General features: G+C 42.6%; 1 protein-coding gene across 1 annotated transcript in view; it reads right to left on the bottom strand.

Annotated features, from left to right (window-relative positions):
• Window positions 1–901: 901 nt before the first annotated feature.
• The window catches only part of ABCB10 (ATP binding cassette subfamily B member 10), a 36,236-nt gene continuing 15,225 nt past the window's right edge, over window positions 902–21,912 (bottom strand). The window contains exons 5-13 of the mRNA XM_047760175.1: window positions 20,915–21,061; window positions 19,822–19,957; window positions 13,215–13,310; window positions 11,864–12,073; window positions 9,376–9,455; window positions 7,990–8,170; window positions 5,627–5,670; window positions 3,249–3,283; window positions 902–2,768 (exon numbers count right to left, since the gene is read on the bottom strand). Coding sequence (XP_047616131.1) covers window positions 2,537–2,768; window positions 3,249–3,283; window positions 5,627–5,670; window positions 7,990–8,170; window positions 9,376–9,455; window positions 11,864–12,073; window positions 13,215–13,310; window positions 19,822–19,957; window positions 20,915–21,061 — 1,161 coding nt within the window. The 3' untranslated portion in view covers window positions 902–2,536. The remainder of the gene's footprint in view (window positions 2,769–3,248; window positions 3,284–5,626; window positions 5,671–7,989; window positions 8,171–9,375; window positions 9,456–11,863; window positions 12,074–13,214; window positions 13,311–19,821; window positions 19,958–20,914; window positions 21,062–21,912) is intronic.

Raw genomic sequence — 21,912 nt, 5'->3', positions numbered from 1 at the left:
TCCAATGGCTCCCACGCACACAGAATGAAAGCTAAGTTTTCCCACATGATGTTGACGGCCCATGGTCCAGCTCTACCTAATTCTCTGGTATCTTCCTATCTACAGCATCAATGCTAAATTACCTTACAACTAGCTTTGGCTTCTTTCCTCATTTGTCAATGGGGATGATAGGTGTTTATTTAAATTACAGGGCTGTCAAAGTACCAAATGTGGTTATGTGCACACACTCTGGAAACAAAAATACGGCAGCAAACACAATGTTAGCTGTGACATTTAGTCACAGAGGTGTTGTAACTATTTTAATTTTTCTATACCTGGCCTTTCCTTCTGAACTAGAAGCTTCTGGAGGGTACATGCTATGCCTTACTCATCTGTCATCAACTCCACAGCTCAGTTCCTCGTCTATAGTGGTGACAGGGGATGCTTCCTTACTGTACTGAAGAAACTGAACAGAATGTTTACAAATAACAAACAAGTGAGGACATTAAAAATCTTAGATTAGGAGGATAGGAATGGAACTCATAATTATTCTCACTTTTCTCTATTTGTAATGTTTTTTTATTCTTGAATCTTCAAAAATTAGCTAAATTCTAGTAAGAAGCTGAATGTTAATAGAAAGTTTTGGAGTTCCCGTCCTGGCTCAGTGGTTAACGAATCTGACTAGGAACCATGATGTTGTGGGTTCAATCCCTGGCCTTGCTCAGTGGGTTGGGGATCCAGCTTGCTGTGAGCTGTGGTGTTGGTCGCAGATGCAGCTCAGATCCCGCGTTGCTATGGCTGTGGTGTAGTCCGGCGGCAACAGCTCCGATTAGACCCCTAGCCTGGGAACCTCCATATGCCACAGGTGCAGCCCTAAAAAAGACAAAAAAAAATTTTTTTTACGAGGAGTGACACACACAGATAAAGTTCACTATAAATTTTAATCCATGATATAAAATATTATCAAAAGACACAATTGAACACCTTGCATTAGAAAATAAAATGATCAAATTCAATTTTGTTAATTCTTCTATGGCACAAAGAGATTTCCCTCAGATTCAACTCAATAATTTTGTTTTGTTTCCTTTCTGAAAACTACATCATAGTAGTAAACCATGAAGACGACAAGTAAAGCTTGTTAAAATGATTGTCATAGGTGTACTGCTTACTAATTCAAAGAACAATGAATTTGTTTTATTAATAAATTCCCTTATGTAGAATGAAATGCAATACTCCATGCTTATCATGAAATAGTTGTTTCTTCTTCCAGTATACTCAGGAAACTAATACTTAGTACATGAAAAAACTTTCATTTTAATCACATCAACATAGTTACTTCTTAGGTTCTGATGTTATCAACGTAGAAAAAGTACATTTTCTTGAGGCATCAGCAAATTACAAGCACTGATGTGAAATATGGCAAATTCAGTGGCTGTTGGCATTGATTTAGGGATTTTGAGACATTTAGGTGAATAAAAACTATAACCAAATTAAAAAAAAAATGGTTATGTCCTCTTTTCAGAAGAGTGACGGGCTCTTAAGGTTTCTTGATATTCTGCAAGATAGCAAGAACATCTAAGCGTTCTTCAAATGTTTTAAAAAGGTTGAAAATTATAGTTATGTTGATAATTTTGGATTGTAGCCTCAATGAATGAAATTTCAAAACTATTTAAATGACTGATAAAAAGCTGTAAAATTTGGCTAGGAATTATAAACTTTCTAAAGATAATTTTTAGGATATATACCTTCAGACAAAAGTGTAAAATTCATTTTTACATCTTTCTTGATAATACCTGGCAGTTCATGCCTTGCTTTCCAAAGTATTCACAGAGACAAATATGTGAACAATGAAAACAGAAGTTTTCATGTTCAAAAGATGGGGTTTCTTCCCTTTTTCAAATTCATCAGGCTCTCATGTGCCAAAAATGTTGAAAACTGCACACATTCAAACACAGTCTCATCCCAGAGGAACACATATTCCTAAACTTTAATATCTTTGAAGACAGAGGAGATGGGAAATATAAATGTTTCCTCCTTGCCATGTGAGTAACTACTTCTGTAAATGTGTGTGTGCCAAGTTTGCTTTATGAAATTATCAGGATAAAATAAGGGATTAGATTTTCACCTTCTATTATACTAGCTGGCAAAATGAGACCAGATGTAGGTAGAATACTACCAAGCGATTACACAGTGATTGGTAAACTGGCCTAAAATAATTAGGCTTTTTATTTATAATTCCCTTTTAAAAGCTGTCATTTGACAATAGCTTCAATTTATAACAGCAGATAAAAAAACGAGGTGCCATGCTGTATTAATTAAAATATTCCAAGATAAAAGTACAAAAACATGAAAATAACTTCAGTGCTCTAGACATTTAGAAAGTTACAATTATTAAAACTCTTGAGAACAGGTACATCTCAAAACAGTATTTTACAAACTTTGGAAAAAAATAGGCAGATTCAAATAACTTGAAGTATGATTTACAGATTTCATGTAGCCTGAGTTTTTTCCCCCCTGCAATCCTGCTTTGCTTTAAAGTTTACCAGTAATTGCTTCTTTATGCTGAAATAAAACTCTGTTTGTTCATTAATTTCCTGTATATCCCATCTGGTTTTGAGAGCAGCTCTTCATGTTTCCCACATTCAGTGATTCTTCCCTGGTCAAGAACAGCTACCATATTTGCATTCTTGATGGTGGACAGACGATGGGCGATAATCAACACTGTTCTTCCCTCCATCAGTCGATCCAGAGCTTGCTGTACAAGGTACTCATTTTCAGCATCCAGTGCACTGAAACCGTAAAACCCACAGGAAAGCAAAGATGTCAGTGCCATGCATGCTGTTCACACGTGTACTTCCTGGTGCATGTACAGTAGTAATCACAAGTAACAGCGATTTTTCACTGTGATCAAAACTACAACTTCTTGGGTCAACTATGTATATTTTGTATTATAAAGCTTCTATATAAAAAAGAAGCTTTGGACCCTTGATCTCCATAGAACGACTGCCATATAAGTAAAAAACCATTTTGCACAGTTGCCGACTAGAATCATCAGGGATTAACTATAAATGTCTGAATTGGAACCAGAATCCTCTCTATTCATGATTCATTCAGCCTGTTCACTGCCTCACCACTGTCATCATCAATTCAGACTCCATCACTTTAAAGAGTAAGCCCTTCTCAGCTGTATTGCTTGAAGTAACAGAATAATAGGTTTGAGGTAAAGGAAGGATTGGGTTTAATACAAATACACATAAGGATATCCTCACCTGGTTGCTTCATCTAGCAGAAGAATTTTGGGATTCTGAAGAAGGAAAAACATTCAAAAGAAAAGAAAAACAATTTTGTTAGAAAAACACAAAGTCGCAGTAATAAAAATAAAGTACTGATACATAATACAACATGGATGGCCCTTAAAAATATTGTGCTGAATGAAAGGAGCCAGACACAAAATGCCAACTAGTGAGTCCACTGATAATGAGATGTCCACAACAGTCCCCTCTGTCCACGGGGAAGGTAGATGCGTGGTTACCTGGGCCTGGGGTCAATGATCGAGCAACTGGATACTCTCTACGGTGCAATTTTATCCTGCTGGTGAATCAACTAACTGTGAAGTGGGATCTAAAGTCTCGTAAGATGGAGTCTAGACTCTTGTGGTCCTGCTTATAGTTTAGTTAAAAGTAGTACACACAGAACAGGAGTTCCCGTCGTGGTGCAGTGGTTAAGGAATCCGACTAGGAACCATGAGGTTGCGGCTTCGGTCCCTGCCCTTGCTCAGTGGGTTGACGATCCGGCGTTGCCGTGAGCTGTGGTGTAGGTTGCAGACCCGGCTCGGATCCCGTGTTGCTGTGGCTCTGGCGTAGGCCGGTGGCTACAGCTCCGATTCAACCCCTAGCCTGGGAAACTCCATATGCCGAGGGAGCGGCCCAATAAATAGCAACAACAACAATAACAACAACAACAAAAAAGACAAAAAAAAAAGTAGTACACACAGAACAGAAAAAATAAAAGTAAGCCAATGTATCCAACACACTGATTTCTAGAAATCTGTGCCTAGAAATCTGTCCACAAGAAATGGAAACATACCCACACAAAAACCTACACACTATTCACTCAGAGTATTGCTATTCACAACAGCCCCAAACCAGAAACAACTCAAACCAAAAAAGTCATCCACTGGTAAACAAATTGTGGTCTATCCACACAAAAGAGGAAAGTACGGATACTTCCTACAACACGGAGGAACCTCACGACTATGCTACTAAGATGATAGATGCAGAAGAACACATCTTGTCAGATTCCATTTATCTGAAATGTCCAGAAAGCCAACTCCAGACAACAGAAAGCAGATGAGTGGCGGGCTGGGAATGGGGAAAGGTTGTAAATGGAGATCAAGGTGATAGGCATGCTCTGAAACTGGATTGTACGATGGTTGTGCAACTCTGTAAATATACTAAAAGTCACTAAAAAGTAGTTTAAAACTGGTGGATTTTATGATATGTAAATTATGCTTCAATAAAGCTGCTTAGGAGTTCCCGTCGTGGCTCAGCGGTTAACAAACCCGACTAGGAACCATGAGGTTGTGGGTTCGATCCCTGGCCTCAGTGGGTTAAGGATCTGGCATTGCCGTGAGCTGTGGTGTAGGCCAGCGGCTATAGCTCCAATTCAACCCGTAGCCTGGGAACCTCCATATGCTATGGGTGCGGCCCTAGAAAATACAAAAAAAAAAAAAAAAGCTGCTTAAATTATCACTTCTATGTCGGAGGAGAATAGTTTTATAATAAAGGGGAAGCTTATCATTTCCTAAACAATACAATGTCTATGGCTTTCAGTTTCTCCCTTTCCTCTTAGGCATCTTCCTTAAGTATTTCAAGTTCGTACTATTCAGTTCAGTAACTGCTTTTAGCTTATACAAGTAAGCTTACTTGTATTGTTCTGATATTTTTATATAATCACTGTTTCACCAGCTAGACTGACTGCTTCTTTTCTTTTTCATCTTTTTTTTTTTTTTTTTTTTCTTTTTAGGGCTGCACCTGCGGCATTTGGAGGTTCCCACTAGGGGCTGAATCAGAGCTGCAGCTGCTGGCCTATGCCACAGCTACGACACCACCATATCTGAGCTGCATCCCTGTGGCAACAAAGGATCCTTAACCCACTGACAGGACCAGGGATCGAACCCACATCCTCATGGATGCTAGTCGGGTTCTTAACCTGCAGAGCCAGAACAGGAACTCCTACAGTGACTTCTGCTTCCTTTTTTTTATTATTATTACTCAATTAATTTTATTACATTTATAGTTGTACAATGGTCATCACAACCCAATTTTATAGCATTTCTATCCCAAACCCCCAGCGCACCCCTGCACCCCCAACCAGTCTCTTTACTGATTTGACTGCTTCTTGATCAAAGACCCATGTGTTAAATTTTCCTCCCTCTGATAACCCTAGCACAGTACAGGGCTGCCAATACCCAAGAAATACTTGTCAAGTTTAGACAACAGGTACTCAGTGAAACTTACAATCCAACAGAACTGTCAGCTGTATCCCTGCCTGCCCTCCAAAAAAAAAAAAAAAAAAGGGAAAGAGTACAAACAGCAGGTCTCATTAAAAACAAGCCAAAAGCCCAGCCAAGTGGCTTCAAGCTTACCTTAAGCAGAGCACGGGCAATTGCAATTCGCTGTTTCTGCCCACCTGACAAAGATAATATATATTTTTTAATTGAAAACCTTAACAGAAATTCTTGGTAATAAGCTTTCCTAAGCCATGTAGCAATCTGAAGGTAGCTTCTCTCAGTTAATCATAGTTGAGATAGACAGAGAACAGAAGCCTGTGTTTTAAATACGTTCTTTCCTCATCAATCTCGAGATTAATAGTAACAATACTTATTATAGTTTTCATTGAGGAATTCCTATGTTCCAGGCATTTCCTAAATGCATTTCACGTATTACGTCAATCTCAAAAACAAGCCTATGAAGTAGATCCCATAATGATTCCCATTTTACAGGTGAAAAACTGAGGCACAGATAATCTGGGCAAGGCCTTGCAGCTGGTCAGCAGCAGAGCCAAGGTCTGAACTACACAGTGGGCTGCGGCTGTGCTTTTAACCACATGCGTACTGTCTCCCTAACAGCGTATCTTATGTGGCAGAAAATAGGACACTCAAAAGACAGTTTCAGAGCAGTACTGAAATGGACAGCAGCGGAAGCCATCAGGGAGCTGGGATGTGTGATTCTGCTGCTCTGCCTCAGATGCTACTCGATGCTTCCATCCTCATGTTAGTCTCTTTTCCTTTCCTGCCCCCACGAACAGATGGCATGGGCAGTAGTTGCTGTGTGTGTATATAAAACTGGGGGCAATGAGTAGAGTAAGCCACTCGAATCCCCCCTTTCTAAAACTTAAATTCTACTAAACAAGGGAAAAAACTGGGGAGGGGTGCAAATGCGAGGATGCAGGAGGACAAGTGATAATTCCCTTCCCCACTTCTGTCCACATCACCCTCCTCTCCTCCAGGTTACACTGGTAAGTCTCAGGGAACAGCAACCAGAACTCATTCCTCCCAACCCATTTAATGTTAGAATACTCAATCCCATTTTTGGTGAAGAAAACGTTCCCTTTGATTGATTTTGTTGACTAAACATACTTATTGTAGCAGTTGATGGATATTACCTTATTTCATCTAAAAGAAGTTAGTCATTTAAACTGAAGTGTGTGGTGCTGCTCAAAGCTGCCCTCAAACAGGCAGCCCCATCAGGACCCAGACAGGGAAGCCTTTTCCTCCTGAACCTCTTTGACGGGTGAGGGTCTGAGCACTCGGGGTGGCTGGGTAGAGCAGTGGGCAGCGGGCCCGGCCAGCTCAGAAAACCCTCAGGGGTGCCCACGAGCACATGGGGGTCACTGTGAGATGTCTGCTCTTCCTCCCAGGGAGGAGGTGATGTGTCATAGAGCTGGCAGCTCCCAACCCAGCTCCTGGCCTGGTCATTTCAGCACTGGCAGCTCAAACTGGTGCCCTGCCTGATGCAAGAGCAGTTCTATTTGCGGACCTTCCTCATCTATGAGAAACATTTTCCAGCTACTGCTATAGTTTAAACAAATCATACACAATCAACTCAAAGCTCTTTTGTGTCAAGCTGTCTGTGGCCTGAGTTGAACCAAGAACTTGAGAGCTGGAAGGGCTACAGCTACTGTCCAACCTGGCAGCCTTCCCACTGACATGGAGACATCAGTCTCTGCTCACACACTGCTAGGGACAGAAAGCACATCGTGAAAGGAAGCACATTTTAGCATCAGCAATTCAAAAATCTGTTTCACCACAAATTTACTTCTCTATCCACTGGTCCCACTTCAGCACTCAAAGGCAACTTTCCCTCCTGGAAATATGGCCCTGGAACACAATCTGACTGTGGAGAGAGCTTCGACCCCACAGGCATCAGTGATGGTACGGCTCCCTGATCCCTGTTCATCCAAGACAGGGCGCTTCTACCTGTGCCAGGCCTGGCCCGCCTGTGCACCTCCTCAAGCTAAGAATGGGTTTAGTTTTAAGAGGGTTGTTAAAAGAGGACTATGTGGTAGAGACCACATGTGGCCCATAAAAACTGAAACCTCTCTGGACCTTTACAGAGCAGCCTGTCACTCTAGGGCTGCATATACATAACCTCTGGGGTAGGGAGTAAAAAACTGCTCCTGGTTCAGTCTCCGCCTCCCTGGAAAAACTACCTGTCATACGGTGTCTGTCTCATTTCCTACAATAACACATATTTTCTCAGATGAGAAAAGGTTGCAGTGGCTGAATTCTACTCAGTGGGACATCCAGGGGGAATCTGGAAACGCCTTTGGGGTAGAAAGGAAACTGGGGCGCTGTCTACATACGAGAGAGAATCTAGAAATGAAAAAGGTTAATATCACAAACTCTAAGCACAGATGCTAAATTAGAAAATGATACTGTGATATGAAATGACTGTTTGGTCTTTTGGAACAGATAATTTTTGCTACAAAGTGGTAACAAAAAGGTACCTGAAAGGAGAACCCCTTTTTCTCCGACCACAGTGTTGAATCCTTGAGGGAAATTGTGGATGAAAGCAGCTGCGTTGGCTACACTAGCCACTTTCTCTACCTGCTCAGCCGTCACCAAGGAAGGGTCATCTGCACCATAAGCAATGTTCTCCGCAATTGAGCAAGAAAACAAAATTGGTTCCTACAAATTGGAAATAAAACATAATTTACCGCAAATTTCAAAACAGATTTCAAACGTCTAGAAAATATAGCACAGTACTCATATCTAAGAAATCGTTAAACTGCTCCCAAAGAACATACACTATTTTGTTGGTTCTATGACCTCATTCTCCATAAATTCACTCGGTTGGCAGTTAAACAATTCATGTGTTGCCACAAGCAGGAGACCCCACACTGCAGGAGCCTGCCTGGTGCCTGGCATACAGCAGGTGCTCCATAAATGCAAGCCCTCCTTCTTGAGGAAGACCCCCGGCCTGTCTACAATTTCCAGCTACCTGCTGCCAAGAACAATGGGAGAATCCATCCCTATTACAGAGCAGAGGGAACATGGCCTCGGACAGAATTACTCTGTGGGATGGTCCCTAAAAGCAAACAAACTTCCAGCTTCTTTTCTCCTACCCTAATAAGGATACTGCCGCCCTACCATTATCTTCCAATCACCGAGCCAAGCCCATCACTGCCCCATCTGCCCCTCAACTGGGGCGGTGGATCTGCAGGGAAGCTCATTGGGGAGTGGCTCAGAAGTGGGGGAAGGTCTCCCTTTGTCTGCTGTGCACAGCCTAGCAGTAAAAATATAAACAGCTGTGTCAAAATTCCCCTGCACCAAGTGGACTTCTGAAAACAGCCTCAGCAAAGAGACCATATATCACTTTGCTGTACAACAGAAATTATCACAACACTATAAATCAACTAGACTTCAATAAAACTTTAAAAAATGAAAAAGACCACATTACATTCATATTCTTGAAATCTCCAGCTTCTTGGCAAGGGGACCCTAGCTCTTGCCATCATCCTTGCTTGCTTATCCCTGAAACCCTTTATGTAAAACAGCAGACCAGTTAGTAATGAAAATGGGAACTGGGTGAGAGTCAGTAGAAGCTAAAAAGTTGTATCATTTTCTCCCCAGTCTTCTAGACTATCTGTATTACAAAGTAATGTCAGTTCTCAGCATGTGATAAAAGTCAATGTTTCAAGTGGTTAAAATGTTTCAAGTTTACTTCAGGAAACAGCACTATTTACAAACCTAAATGACCTGCCCTGTAAGATAGTTTAATATATCTGGAAAGCTTCCATTCCTCTCTTTTGAGAGGCTCAAGACCAAGAGAAAAGCAAATGACAAAAGCAACCTTAAAGAAAATGTAATAAAATGGAGCCCTCTCCTTCTACCTGACTCACTGTCCCAATCTTGGACCTCAGCCAGACTGGATTCAGCTGACGGATGTCCTGGCCATCGAGACTGATAGTTCCTTGTAGAGAGAGAAAGGGAGAGAATCACTGGGTGTCATGGGGCCAATGATGGATGTAAACACAGAAAAGATCTTGTGGGAAAATCCCAGACTCAGTTTTCTATAGATTAGAAGTATACTCAAAATCTCTAAACAGAATCTATTTCAAGAATTTCAGAGGAAAAAGGAACATTCTGGATGGTTCACGCCTACCATTCCCCTGCAGTGGTCAGACCACTAGCCCACCTGCTTCCCGTCCTGTGTAAACCCAGCTGGAGGAGAGTCTGTTACCTGCAACCTAGAATCTGACTGATGCTGTGGCAGAGCTTTTCATGGTCAGATGTAACTGAGACCTTCACTAAGAGAATTAATGCCACACCTTGAGGAAATTCAATAATGCTTTGTGATTATGATGAGAGGAATGAATGTAAGAAACCCCATTCCTTCTCAGTTAGTTAGGTGTATGCAGCTTTCTACTTACATAAAAACTGTGAAAACCTGAGCCTTTTTTTTTTTTTTGTCTTTTGTCTTTTTAGGGCTGCACCCACGGCATATGGAGGTTCCCAGGCTAGGGGTCAAATTAGAGACACAGCTGCTGGCTTATGCCACAGTCACAGCCAATTTGGGATTCGAGCCACATCTGTGACCTACACCACAGATCATGGCAATGCCGGATCCTTAACCCACTGAGCGAAGCCAGGGATCGAACCCAAGTTCTCGTGGATACTAGTTGGTTTCGTTAACCACTGAGCCACGACAGGAACTCAAGAGTTCCTGACTTAAAAAGTGTAAGTGACCCAATAAAACAAACAAACAAACAGAAAAGAAAAAAAATCATGGACTTGGAGAATAGACTTTGTGGTTGCCGAGGGGGAGGGAGTGGGATGGACTGGGAGCTTGGGGTTAATAGATGAAGACTATTGCCTTTGGAATGGATAAGCAATGAGAGCCTGCTGTGTCGCACTGAGAACTATGTCTAGCCACTTATGATGGAGGATGATAATGTGAGAAAAAAGAATTTATATATGTATGTGTAACTGGGTCACCATGCTGTACAGTAGAAGATTGACAGAACATTGTAAACCAGCTATAAGGGAAAAAAACAAAAATCATTTTTTAAAAAGTATAAGTGACCTATAGGCTACACAGGCATGAATTTAAGTGAAATTGCTTTTTCCTTGATTTATTCACTGTGATATAGAAACAGAGATAATATTTTGACTTGATTTGCATCCCCTTCACTGGGATTTTTCTAAACTCAGAATTTTATAGCAAGTAGAGGGTGAACCAAGGCAGTGATTCAGAGACAAATACTGTAGTAATACCCATTTTAACATGCTTGGAAATTCTGTAGATCAAGATCTGCAAGTCAAATAATTATCTGGCACATAACTGGCTCTCATCGTTTTAACCAAAAAGACCTTAAGACATACTCTTTAAATTCATGATTTTATTTTTACCAAAAGTTGTTTTCTTGCTGAGAAACATCACTATTTTCTTAATTCAAAAGTAAATCAATACATGTAGACTCTCTTCTCCAAGCTCTGATATAAAGAAGGATATCAAGGAGTTCCCTGGTGGCACATTGGGTTAAGGATCCAGTGTTGTCACTGCAGCGTCCTGGGTCGCTGCTGTGGTGCAGGTTTGATCCCTGGCCCGGGAATTGCTGCATGCCTCAGGCATGGCCAAAAAAAAGAAAAAAAGAAAAACAAAGAGAAAAAAGAGAGAAAGATATCAACTTTGTAACTATGTGTGGTGGTAGATACTAACGAGACACACTGGTCATTTTGCAACATATACATGTATTGAGTCATTATGTTGTACACCTGAAATTAGTATGTTACATGTCAATTATCTCAATTTTAAAAAGATAGAGGTAAAATAATGTTTTCTTTGCTTTAAAAGATACCATTGTCCGGTTAAAAATAAAATAAAAAGGAAAATGAGAAAATCGGTAAGAAAATCTTTACTACTTCGTACAGCTACAATGGAGTGGTGGCACAAGTACGAATCACTGCCAAGCTCCCCATGTGTACTAGAGTCGCAGGCAGAAGGGGTCAGAGGGCTGCCTGGGAGCCCAGGAGCCGACCTGGGAGCTCCTGCTCTGTGCTGCTGCTATGGGCCAGGGTGCCCAGCAACACCCAAGGCATCAGGAGATACCAGCACAGGGTGAAGGTGTGTGTGGGGAAGGGGGTGGAATGCAGGGACTCACTGGACTTGAAGGGGTCAGACAACACATATACAACGGGCCTGCCAGGCCTTCTGCACCAGCTGTCATAGCCCAAAAAGTGAAACATCTGCCTAAGGGATTTCCTTCTTGGGAACAAACCCTCTGGCGTTCAGAACGCTCACACCACAAGGTCCTGCCAGAATCCAGTCCTTTCTCAGGCTCAGGAATCCTCCCATCCTACACTGTGGTGAACACTTACCAGAAATGGGGTCATACAACCTCAGCAGGAGGGAAATCACTGTTGATTTGCCAGAACCACTTGGGCCAACTAGCGCCGTGACTGATCCTGAAGGGATTGAAAGGCTGAAGTCCTGGAATATGGGCACCTCTGGGCGAGCTGGGTAGGCGAAATGCACGTTCTTGAACTCCAAAGCACCCTGGAAGCTTTTCTCATTTAAAACAATCCCGTCTGAAACACAAGATGGAACACTAATTATTCAGCACACTACGCTCTCACACAGCTGAGCTTGGATGGCCTGTTGCCTGTACTCTCGCTGGGCAAGTCAGAGGAGGCCTCCGCCAGCTTCCCTGAGCCTGCTTTTACAGAGACAAGGTGCCATACACCTGCCATCTTGTTCGAGTCTCACAGCCTTCAGAGGCAAAGTTCGAGTCTCACAGCCTTCAGAGGCAAAGTCTCTGTCTTAATGACAGGACACTGAGGCTCAGAGACCCCACCCTACCTGCTTACAAGCCATGCACAGAGCTCTTGGCCTTGCAGCAGTCCGGGTTTAACCTGTGCCACTGCTTCTGTGTCCCTTAGGTCTACACTTCATCTTACTGACTCTAAATAGTCGTTTTGCAAGAATAATGGTGAGTAGGTGGGTGCTGCCCAACAATGAGAGGGATCAGAAGTCTGTTCTGTCCTGGCACCACTTTGCTGCTGACCTAGGAGAAGATGCTCAATCTCTCACAGCTGGGCTTATTTCTCCTAGCCTGTCACACTAGAGAATATTGGACACTCACTTCCTGACCCAGGGCTAACCAACAATGTCCCAGGAGTCAGTGAGTCGTTGGGAGGAGTGACTATTCACAGCCACTTTCCCCAAGCCTCGGCTAGTTGGCCCAGGCCACACAGCTCCCCAGGGGAGCTTCCAGGGGAGCAGCTGCAGAAGCAGTTTACTCCAGCCAGTTAACCAGCATCCTCCAGCCCACCCCTAAACCAAGGACTTGAGATGCTTTTATGTTTGATCCCTCTTCCCTTCCTCCTGCCACCCCCCACCCCCAAGTCAAAATCACTAAGGAAGACAAAGCTGGTGGACTGGCCTGGGACCTTTCTATTTGTACCCCTGAGCTGCACTCACTTCTGTCCTGCTGTTTGTAACAAATTACCTGCTGGGGGGTCAACAGTGGCTGCACACTGTGTGGTTAGTCCCCATAGCAGCTGTCTTCCCTCACCACCCGCCCCTCTGATGGCCCTTTCCCTGTCATGTGGAAAGGGCAACGTCCTGATCATGCTCATCCTTCACAGGTAGGGCAGGAAGCTGGTCTAACTGTCCAAAACCACATATGTTTAATCCCAAGGACAAAAAGCAAACCCCTTTGAGACTCACCATTGAAAGGAAGCTTAGGTTCTCTCTCAAGGAGCTCCCAGAGGCGTCCCCCAGCACCCAGTCCTTTCATCAGCTCTGAATAGAAAGAGCTCAGACCTGAGGATGAGAAGCAAAGCCACACTCATCTGTCACTGATACCAGGAAACGGCCCTCTGGGAATAGTAAAAATAACCTGCTTTTAATATAAAATCTCTTACTTTCAAAAAAGGATTTCAAGCAACTACCTGGGAATCCATCAGAATCCCCTCTGTCTCATACCCTTGTTTTCCTTTGGCTTCTCCTCCTCCAATTTCATTACTTCTAATAAGGATTTAATGTTGATCATATCAGGGAATTTATAAATACACAGTCATACTAATCAACCCCTGAATTAAAATCACAAGGTTACACAGAAAGTCTACCTAGTCAAAAAACAGCAATACAAATAACACTTACCCCATACTTATTAAAAGGAATATAAAGTACCCTAATAGTCATTTTAAAGACACAGCCACAAAATCAAACCCTCATAAAACCCTTTCAGACACTCAACAAGGCCAGAAATTGAAAAGAAATTTGGTAATAATATTTCAACAATCTCTTTTTTTCTTTTTTTTTGGCCACTCCATGGCATATTGAGTTCCCAGGCCAGGGATCAGATCTGAGCTGCAGTTGCAGCCTAAACTATAGCTTTGGCAATGCTGGATCCTTAATCCACTGTTAGGCTGGGGATCGAACCTGTATCCTAGCACTCCCAAGATGCTGCCAATACTGTTGCAGCACAGTGGGAACTCCCAATAATCTCCCTCTCTCTCCCCCTCTTTTTTTTTTTTTTTTTTTTTTTTTGCTTTTCAGGGCCACACCTGTGACACATGGAGGTTCCCAATCCAGGGGTCAAATGCAAGTTACAGCCCACTGGCCTCCACCACAGCCACAGCAACACAGGATCCAAGCCATGGCTGCAACCTTCATGGCAGCTTGTGGCAATACGGGATCCTTAACCCACTGAGTGAGATCAGGGATCAAACCTGAACCCTCACAGAGACTATATCAGGTTCTTAACCCACTGAGCCACAACAGGAACTCCTCAGTGATGTTTTTTTAAGTATAATATCAAAAGTACAATCCATGAAAAAAAATTGAGTTAGCATTCATTAAAATTAAAATTTTCAGGAATTTCCGTCGTGGCACAGTGGTTAACGAATCCAACTAGGAACCATGAGGTTGCGGGTTCGCTCCCTGGCTTTGCTCAGTGGGTTAAGGATCCGGCGTTCCCGTGAGCTGTGGTGTAGGTCGCAGTCCCAGCTCAGATCCCAAGTTGCTGTGGCTGTGTCGCAGGCCAGCGGCTATAGCTCTGGTTAGACCCCTAGCCTGGGAACCTCCATATGCTGCAAGAAGCGGCCCTAGAAAAGGCAAAAATACAAAAAAATAAATAAAATTAAAATTTTCTGCTCTGTGAAAGACATTGTCAAGATAATGGGAAGACAAGTCACAGCCTGGGAGAAAACATTTGCAAAAGACACATCTGACAAAGGACTAACATCTAAAACACCGTAGCTCCCCCTTATCCACATTCCAAAATCCTCAAGATAGTTCTGAATCCTACACATACTACAGCTGACCCTTGAGCAACACAGGGCCTAGGGGCACCAACCCCTGTATGTTTGAAATCCATGTGTAACTTTGTAGTATGCCCTCTGTATGTGTGTCTGTGGATTATGTAGTTCTATAGCATGTATTTATTGAAAATAATCCGTGTATAAGTGGACCTGCACAGTTAAAACTCATGTTGTTCAAGGATTAACCATTATTTTTATCCTACACATACATACCTAAGAGTTTAACTTATAAATTAAAGAGTGCTAATAATAATGAATAATAAAGCAGAATTATAAGAATATACTGTAATAAATTAGGTGAACATGGTCTCTCTCACAGAATCTTACTGTACAAAGTTAGTCTTTTCCATCCCAACTAAGCACTGAATCAGGCACTCTGGCCATAACTTCTGTGGTTTGAGGTGCAACAGCAAAACTAGCATAAATTTCTTCTTTCTTCTTCACAGTTTCACAGGTAGAAGACTTGTTCTTATTGTAGATTTTAGCAACCTGAGCATATATAATGTTTTTTCCTTCTTTATTAAAGAACTTTCACCCTTTCACTTAAAGGAAGCATTCTTATGGCTTCTCTTGGGCAGATCTGCATTATCAGCATCATGACTCTTGTGCTTTGGGGCCATTATTAAGAAAAATATGGGTCACGTGAACGCGAGGTCACATGCACACATGTCTGAGATACTGAGACAGTCAATCTGATAACCCAGACAGCTACTATGTAACAACAGGTGGGATATGCTTGGCAAAGGGATGATTCATGTCCCAGACAGGACAACATGGATTTCATCACATTACTCACAATGGTGTGCAATTTAAAACCTATGACTTGTTTATTTCTGGAACTTCCCATTTAATGTTTTTGGACTAGAGTCAACCAGGGTAACTAAACTGCAGAGAATGAAACTGTGGATAAGGGGAGATCACTGCATACAAAGAATTCTCAAAATTCAACAATAAGAAAACAAATAGACAACTAAAACATGGATAAACAGATGTCTTACCAAGGAAGATATACCAATAGCAAGTACATAAAAGGATGCCCCACCTCATGTCATCAGTGAAAAGCAAAATACAACAAAGAGATACCACCAGAAACCTATTAGAACAACAACAATCCAAAATTACGATGACACGAAATGCTGACGAGGACGCAGAATGCCGGGAACTCTCAGCCATTGCTGGTAGGAATGGAAAATGTATGGCCACTTTGGAAGAATGGCAGTACAATACTAAACATACTCTTACACACAACCTAGCAATTGTGCTCCTTTGTCTTTACTCAAAGGAGTTGAAAACTTAAGTCCACATGAAAACTGCATATGAATGTTTATAACAGCTTTATTTATAACTGCTGAAACTTGGAAGCAAAAAGATGTTCCACAAAGGGCTAAACTGTGGCCCATCTAGACTATGGACTATTACTCAACATTAAAAAGAAATGACCTATCAGGAGCTCCCGTTGTTGCTGAACGGGACAAACCCAACTAGTACTGATAAGGAGATGGGTTTGATCTCTGGCCTTGCTCAGCGGGTTAAGGATCTGGCATTGCCATGAGCTGTGGTGTAGGTCCCAGATGCGGCTCGGATCCTGCATTGCCATGGCTGTGGCATAGGCCGGCAGCTGCAGCTTCAATTTGACACCGAACTTGAGAACTTCCATACACCTCAGGTGTAGCCCTAAAAAACAAAAAAAGGAAATAAAAGAAATGAGCTACCAAGACATGAAAAGAGACAGAGTAAACTCCAATGCATATTACCAAGTGAAAAAAGCTAATGTGAAAAGGCTACATGCTATGTGATTTCAACAATACGATATCTGAAAAAGGCAAAGCCACGGAGACAGTAAAAAGATCAGAAGCTGTCAGGGGTTGGGGGAGGGAGGGATGAACAGGAAGAGCACAGAGGATTCTTAGGGCAGTGAGACTGCTCTGTATGATACCACAATGGTGGATACATGTCATTATACCTTTGTCCAAACTCACAGAACATACAACACTTACAGTAATGTAACGTAAACGCTGGACCATGGGTGACGGACGACGTGTCAGGGTAGGTTCATCGATTATAACAAATGTACCATTCTGGCGGGGGATGCTGATAATGAGGGAGGCTGTACTTGAGTAGGGGCAAAGGGAACTCTCTGCACTTTCTGGTCAAATTTGTAAACCTAAAAGTGCTCTTTAAAAGTCTATTAATAGAAAGGAAGGAAGGAAAAAAAAGAAGAGAAAGAGCCACAATAAAGTAGTTTCACAATGAAGAGTTCAAACTCTGGGAGTTCCCGTTGTGGTGCAGAGGAAACGAACCCGACTAGGAACCATGAGGTTGCGGGTTCGATCCCTGGCCTTACTCAGTGGGTTAAGGATCTGGTGTTGCCATGAGCTGTGGTGTAGGTCGCAGACACGACTTGGTTCTGGTATTGCTGTGGTTCTGGCGTAGGCCGGCAGCTACAGCTCCAACTGGACCCCTAGCCTGGGAACCTCCATGTGCCGTAGGTGTGGCCCCTCCAAAAAAAGAAAGAGTTTAGACTCTGGAAAACAGCAACAAAAACAAAATGGCCCTGGATAAACAGAATGTGGTCTAGTCACACAATGGAGTATTATTCAACCATAAAAGGGATTGAAGTATATGCTACAATGTGGGTGAACTTTGAAAACATACTAAGTCAAAGCAGCCAAACACACAAGGCCACAAAATATATAATTCCACTTATATAAAATACCTGGAATAAGTAAATACACAGAGATAGAAAGCACACTGCGGTTGCTAGAGGCTGGGGAGGGAGGGGTATGGAGATAGACTGCTTAACGAGTATGGGGCTTTCTTTGAGGTGGAACTAAACAGACTGTGAATGTACTAAATACCACTGAGTTGTAAGTTTAAAAATGATTAATTTTATGTCTGTGAATTTCACCTTAATAAACAACTACGAAAAAAAGACACTGGGGTTCAACAGGAAGATGTAAGAGCATTCTCTGGTATAAAATAAACAAGAATGTTTTTCTTCAAATAGCATTTCTGACCCTCTCTCAATAGAGAACAGATGCAAAATTTATTGTGTGGGGGGTTTCAGCAGAACCTGTTCTAAGCAGAAACCAACATAAAATAATTCTTACTTTATTTAATTAGATTTCTTGCTTGCAGACTCATTACAGAATTACTCCAAACAGCTTCACAAAAACTTAAAATCCAAGTCAACTTGTTGAATTAAATTCCCACAGCCTTAGGTAGCTGCCTAGATTGTAAAGCCGTGGAACCGCTCTATCCACTTCTACCTCCCTGTCACTGGGGGGCAGGCACCTACAGGAGGGTGGAGCAGGCTGTGGATGGAATACTGAGCACAGACAAAGCCTAAGCTGCACCTCTGTGACTGTGTGTGTGTAACTGACTCCCAGAGACTGGAACTGTTTCCAACCTATTTCTGTGCAAGACACAGCTGCAAACTCAGTCAGGAGAAAGGGTAGGGGCAGTAGAGCACCCAAACCAGAAGTAGCTTCCGTGAGGCCAAGCAGTTTGGACAAATGGAGGAATTAGTGAGAGACTGAGAAAGATGGAGTCAAATGTGGCAGAAAACACAAGACCAGAGAGGCCAGGAGAAAAGCTGACAATGGTCAAGTGTGGAATGTGTCCAGAAAGGCCACAGAGAGGGACAGTGGCAGCAGGCACATGCTCTCTGAGGTGGGACAGAAGGCTGCAGGAACACAGCCACGTGGGTGTGGGACCCTCGAACCCAAAAGGCTCCAACCAGGGACAAAGAGAAGACAGTGCACAGGCATAGCCCTATCCCCCAAGCTTCCCAACCACTCAGTCCCCAGAAACCCCTCAACCAGGCTTTTCTTCAAGACCAGCCAGAAGAACTGAAATGCTACTGCTAGGGGTGTCTGGAAACCTCAGCTTGGAAGATGCCCTCACTTGCCTCAGACGTCTGAGGAAGAGCCTCCACCTTTGACCAAAAGAAACCCTGACACCCTGAAAATAAAAATTTCAGGCTGAGGTGCACCGTGGGATCCATCCCGGAGCTCCTTTAACCAGACCTCTGGGTGTTTACTTAACCTTTCCAACTGGGGTTTCAAAGAGATGGAGGAAAACAAAAAGGAGGAAATAGTTTGCCCCCTGCTGGCTGGGGCCACAGGAAAGTTACATAAAGAAAAGCTCACGCAGACTTCACACAGCTTTGCCTCTATGGATCTTGCTTCCCTTCACTCAGGAGTGGACAATAAAAGCTGAGCTCTGAGAGATTCTTGATAAAAGCAAGCAGCTGTGTTTCATGTACTTTATGATTTATACTTTTTGACTGTTCACTACTTCTGAACGTGGCTGACTTTGTACAAACAGAATTTTACTCCCCAGTGATCTGCCAATCATGGAATCATCACTCCCACGGGTGGGTTTCTGTACACACCTGTTCAGAACCATTCTTCCTCCTGCCACACTCATCCTAAGATGAAAGGGAACAAGCTGCGCTAACCTGAGGCCTGGAAAATAGTTCCAGTGGGACTTTGAGCACTGATTGCCACAGCAGGCCTGCAAAGACCCAATAATCCCCAACCCAGGACAGATCACACTCACATCTCTATTCTTTCTTTCAAAGTCAAGTTGGAGTAACATTCTACGAAATGTTTTTGCAGTTGAAGTTATCGATGAGAGGTGGAGTCATAGGAAACTTAAGTTTTTGACTTAAAAACTATAACCTGATTTTTGGAGTTCCCATCGTGGCGTAGTGGTTAACGAATCTGACTAGGAACCATGAGGTTGCAGGTTCGGTCCCTGCCCTTGCTCAGTGGGTTAACGATCTGGCGTTGCCGTGAGCTGTGGTGTAAGTTGCAGACGCGGCTCAGATCCTGCGTTGCTGTGGCTCTGGCGTAGGCTGGTGGCTGCGGCTCCGACTGGACCCCTAGCCTGGGAACCTCCATATGCCGCGGGAGTGGCCCAAGAAATAGCAAAAAAAAAAAACAAAAAAAAACTATAACCTGATTTTTAATTTGTAATTCCCCAAGCCTATTTAAATTATATACCTCCAATGCTTAATCCAACCCAGAAAGCATACATTAGGAAGGAAGAGAGTTCACCCACTGTCATGTGGGCACTGCCCATCAGCAGGCCGCCTTTGTACAGGACAGAAAGCACAATCAGGTTCCCAGAGAGCCCGGTCTGTCAAGGGAAGAAAACACAGAAGTCAGGTGGGAACCAAAGACTCCATATGCAAAAAGCATTCACATGGCTTATTATTCCTTTTACCCATTTAACCATCACAGATTTTCTAAGACATTAAGTTTTAATCTGAATTTTAAAATATTTTTGAAATATCACAACACTGAAAGAAATAATCTCATCAACATGGAAACCTGGAAGCTAAATCACTGGTCAGACTCCCATTTTATCTAATCTACTCAATTTACGAAGGAAAAACATGTTAAGGATTCCCTCCCCAACTGGAGGACTGCGATGGATGGGCTGAATGCACTGACAAACTGGAGCCCTGCAGCATGCTCATCTGCCCTGACCTCTGCTAGGGGCACGCTCTCTGAAGCGCTGCCTCCTCTGGGCTTCCTTCTCCGGTAAGTCACAGCCATTTCTAAATCACCTCTTTCCAGCCTAAACATAGTATGAATGTGCAATCATGGTGATTTTCTAGTTCCATGTCCTAAGTTCATTGTGATGGACATGATCAATTTTCTCACACTTCCTTCTTGAAATACAAAGAAGTTACTTTGGTTAATCCTCAATGGGTCTCAAACTGCCTACAAGAGAATGACCTGGAGCTAAAGCACAGACTGCTGGCCGCACCCCAAGAGTCTCCGGCTCACAGGGTCAGAGTAGAGCTGAGACTCTGCACGTCTCACCGGTTCCCTGGTGAGTCTGACACGACTGGTCTGCACCACATTCTAAGAATCAGTGCCTGATCCCATGCTGTTTTGGTCTCACCACCTTTTCTTTAATTACATTCACTTTTTTTCCTCCTCCATCATAAAAATATTTTAAGGATGGTGATTCTTAGTCTTGAGGGAAAACAGAAGCATTTTCTATGCATGGCAAGAATCACAGAATAAAAGTCTCTCCCCATCTAACACCTACCCCTTTCCACTCTTTGTGAAGTGATCTACTTACTGCTCCAAAGAAGCCAGCCCGAGCAAATGCCTCTTTCTTTGCTAACTGCATCACATGGTCCACTTTGCTGGTATATTTCTCTATTTCAGTCATTTCTTTCCCAAAAGCTCTAACAGTTCTTATATTTCCAATACGTTCTTCAGCTAGCTGGGAGAATAATACATATATTTCAGAGGAGGCAAAATTAAAATATGGTTCTCATTTTCAAGATACTATCAAGAGAAAGCAGCTCATGAAACACAACAAAGTCAAAAATGGATTACAAAGAAAATAATATTGTTTGAGGGAACAAATATATATCTATACACACATCACATATACAGGTAGATAGAAAAATACATGGAAAGGTAGATAAATACAGAAATATATTTTTACACAGTGCAAAAGGTAAAAAGGATAGACTCTAAAATGATAATAACATTCATTCAGAGAGGTAGGATCGCCTATGTTATTTTTTCTCTGTATATTCTCATGTTCCATAAATATACCTTTTTTTTTTTTTTTTTTGCTTTTTATGGCCGTGCCTACAGCAAATGGAGGTTCCCAGGCTAAGGGGCCAATCAGAGCTATAGCTGCCAGCCTACGCTACAGCCATGGCAACACAGAATCCAAGCCACATCTGCAACCTACATCACAGCTCACAGCAATGCCAGATCCTTAACCCACTGAGCGAGGCCAGGGATCAAACCTGCAACCTCATGGTTCCTAGTCAGATTCGTTTCCGCTGCGCCACGACAGGAACTCCATCATATACATTTTTTTAACATAAAACTACAGCAGTTTTTTTTTAAAGACAATATTGGGAGTTCCCTGGTGGCTTGGTGAGTTCAGGATCTGGTGTTGTCACTGCTGTGGCTTGGGTCGCTGCCGTGATGCAGGTTTGATCCCTGGCTCGGGAACTTCCACATGCCATAGTTGTGGCCCTAAAAAAAAAAAAAAAAAAAAAGACAATATTGGCTAGCATTACAAAGCCACCTGTATCAACTAATAAAAGACAG

Source organism: Phacochoerus africanus, chromosome 15, assembly GCF_016906955.1.
Source record: "Phacochoerus africanus isolate WHEZ1 chromosome 15, ROS_Pafr_v1, whole genome shotgun sequence".
NCBI classification, from domain to species: domain Eukaryota; kingdom Metazoa; phylum Chordata; class Mammalia; order Artiodactyla; family Suidae; genus Phacochoerus; species Phacochoerus africanus.
This window is presented reverse-complemented; position numbering and strand designations above follow the sequence as displayed.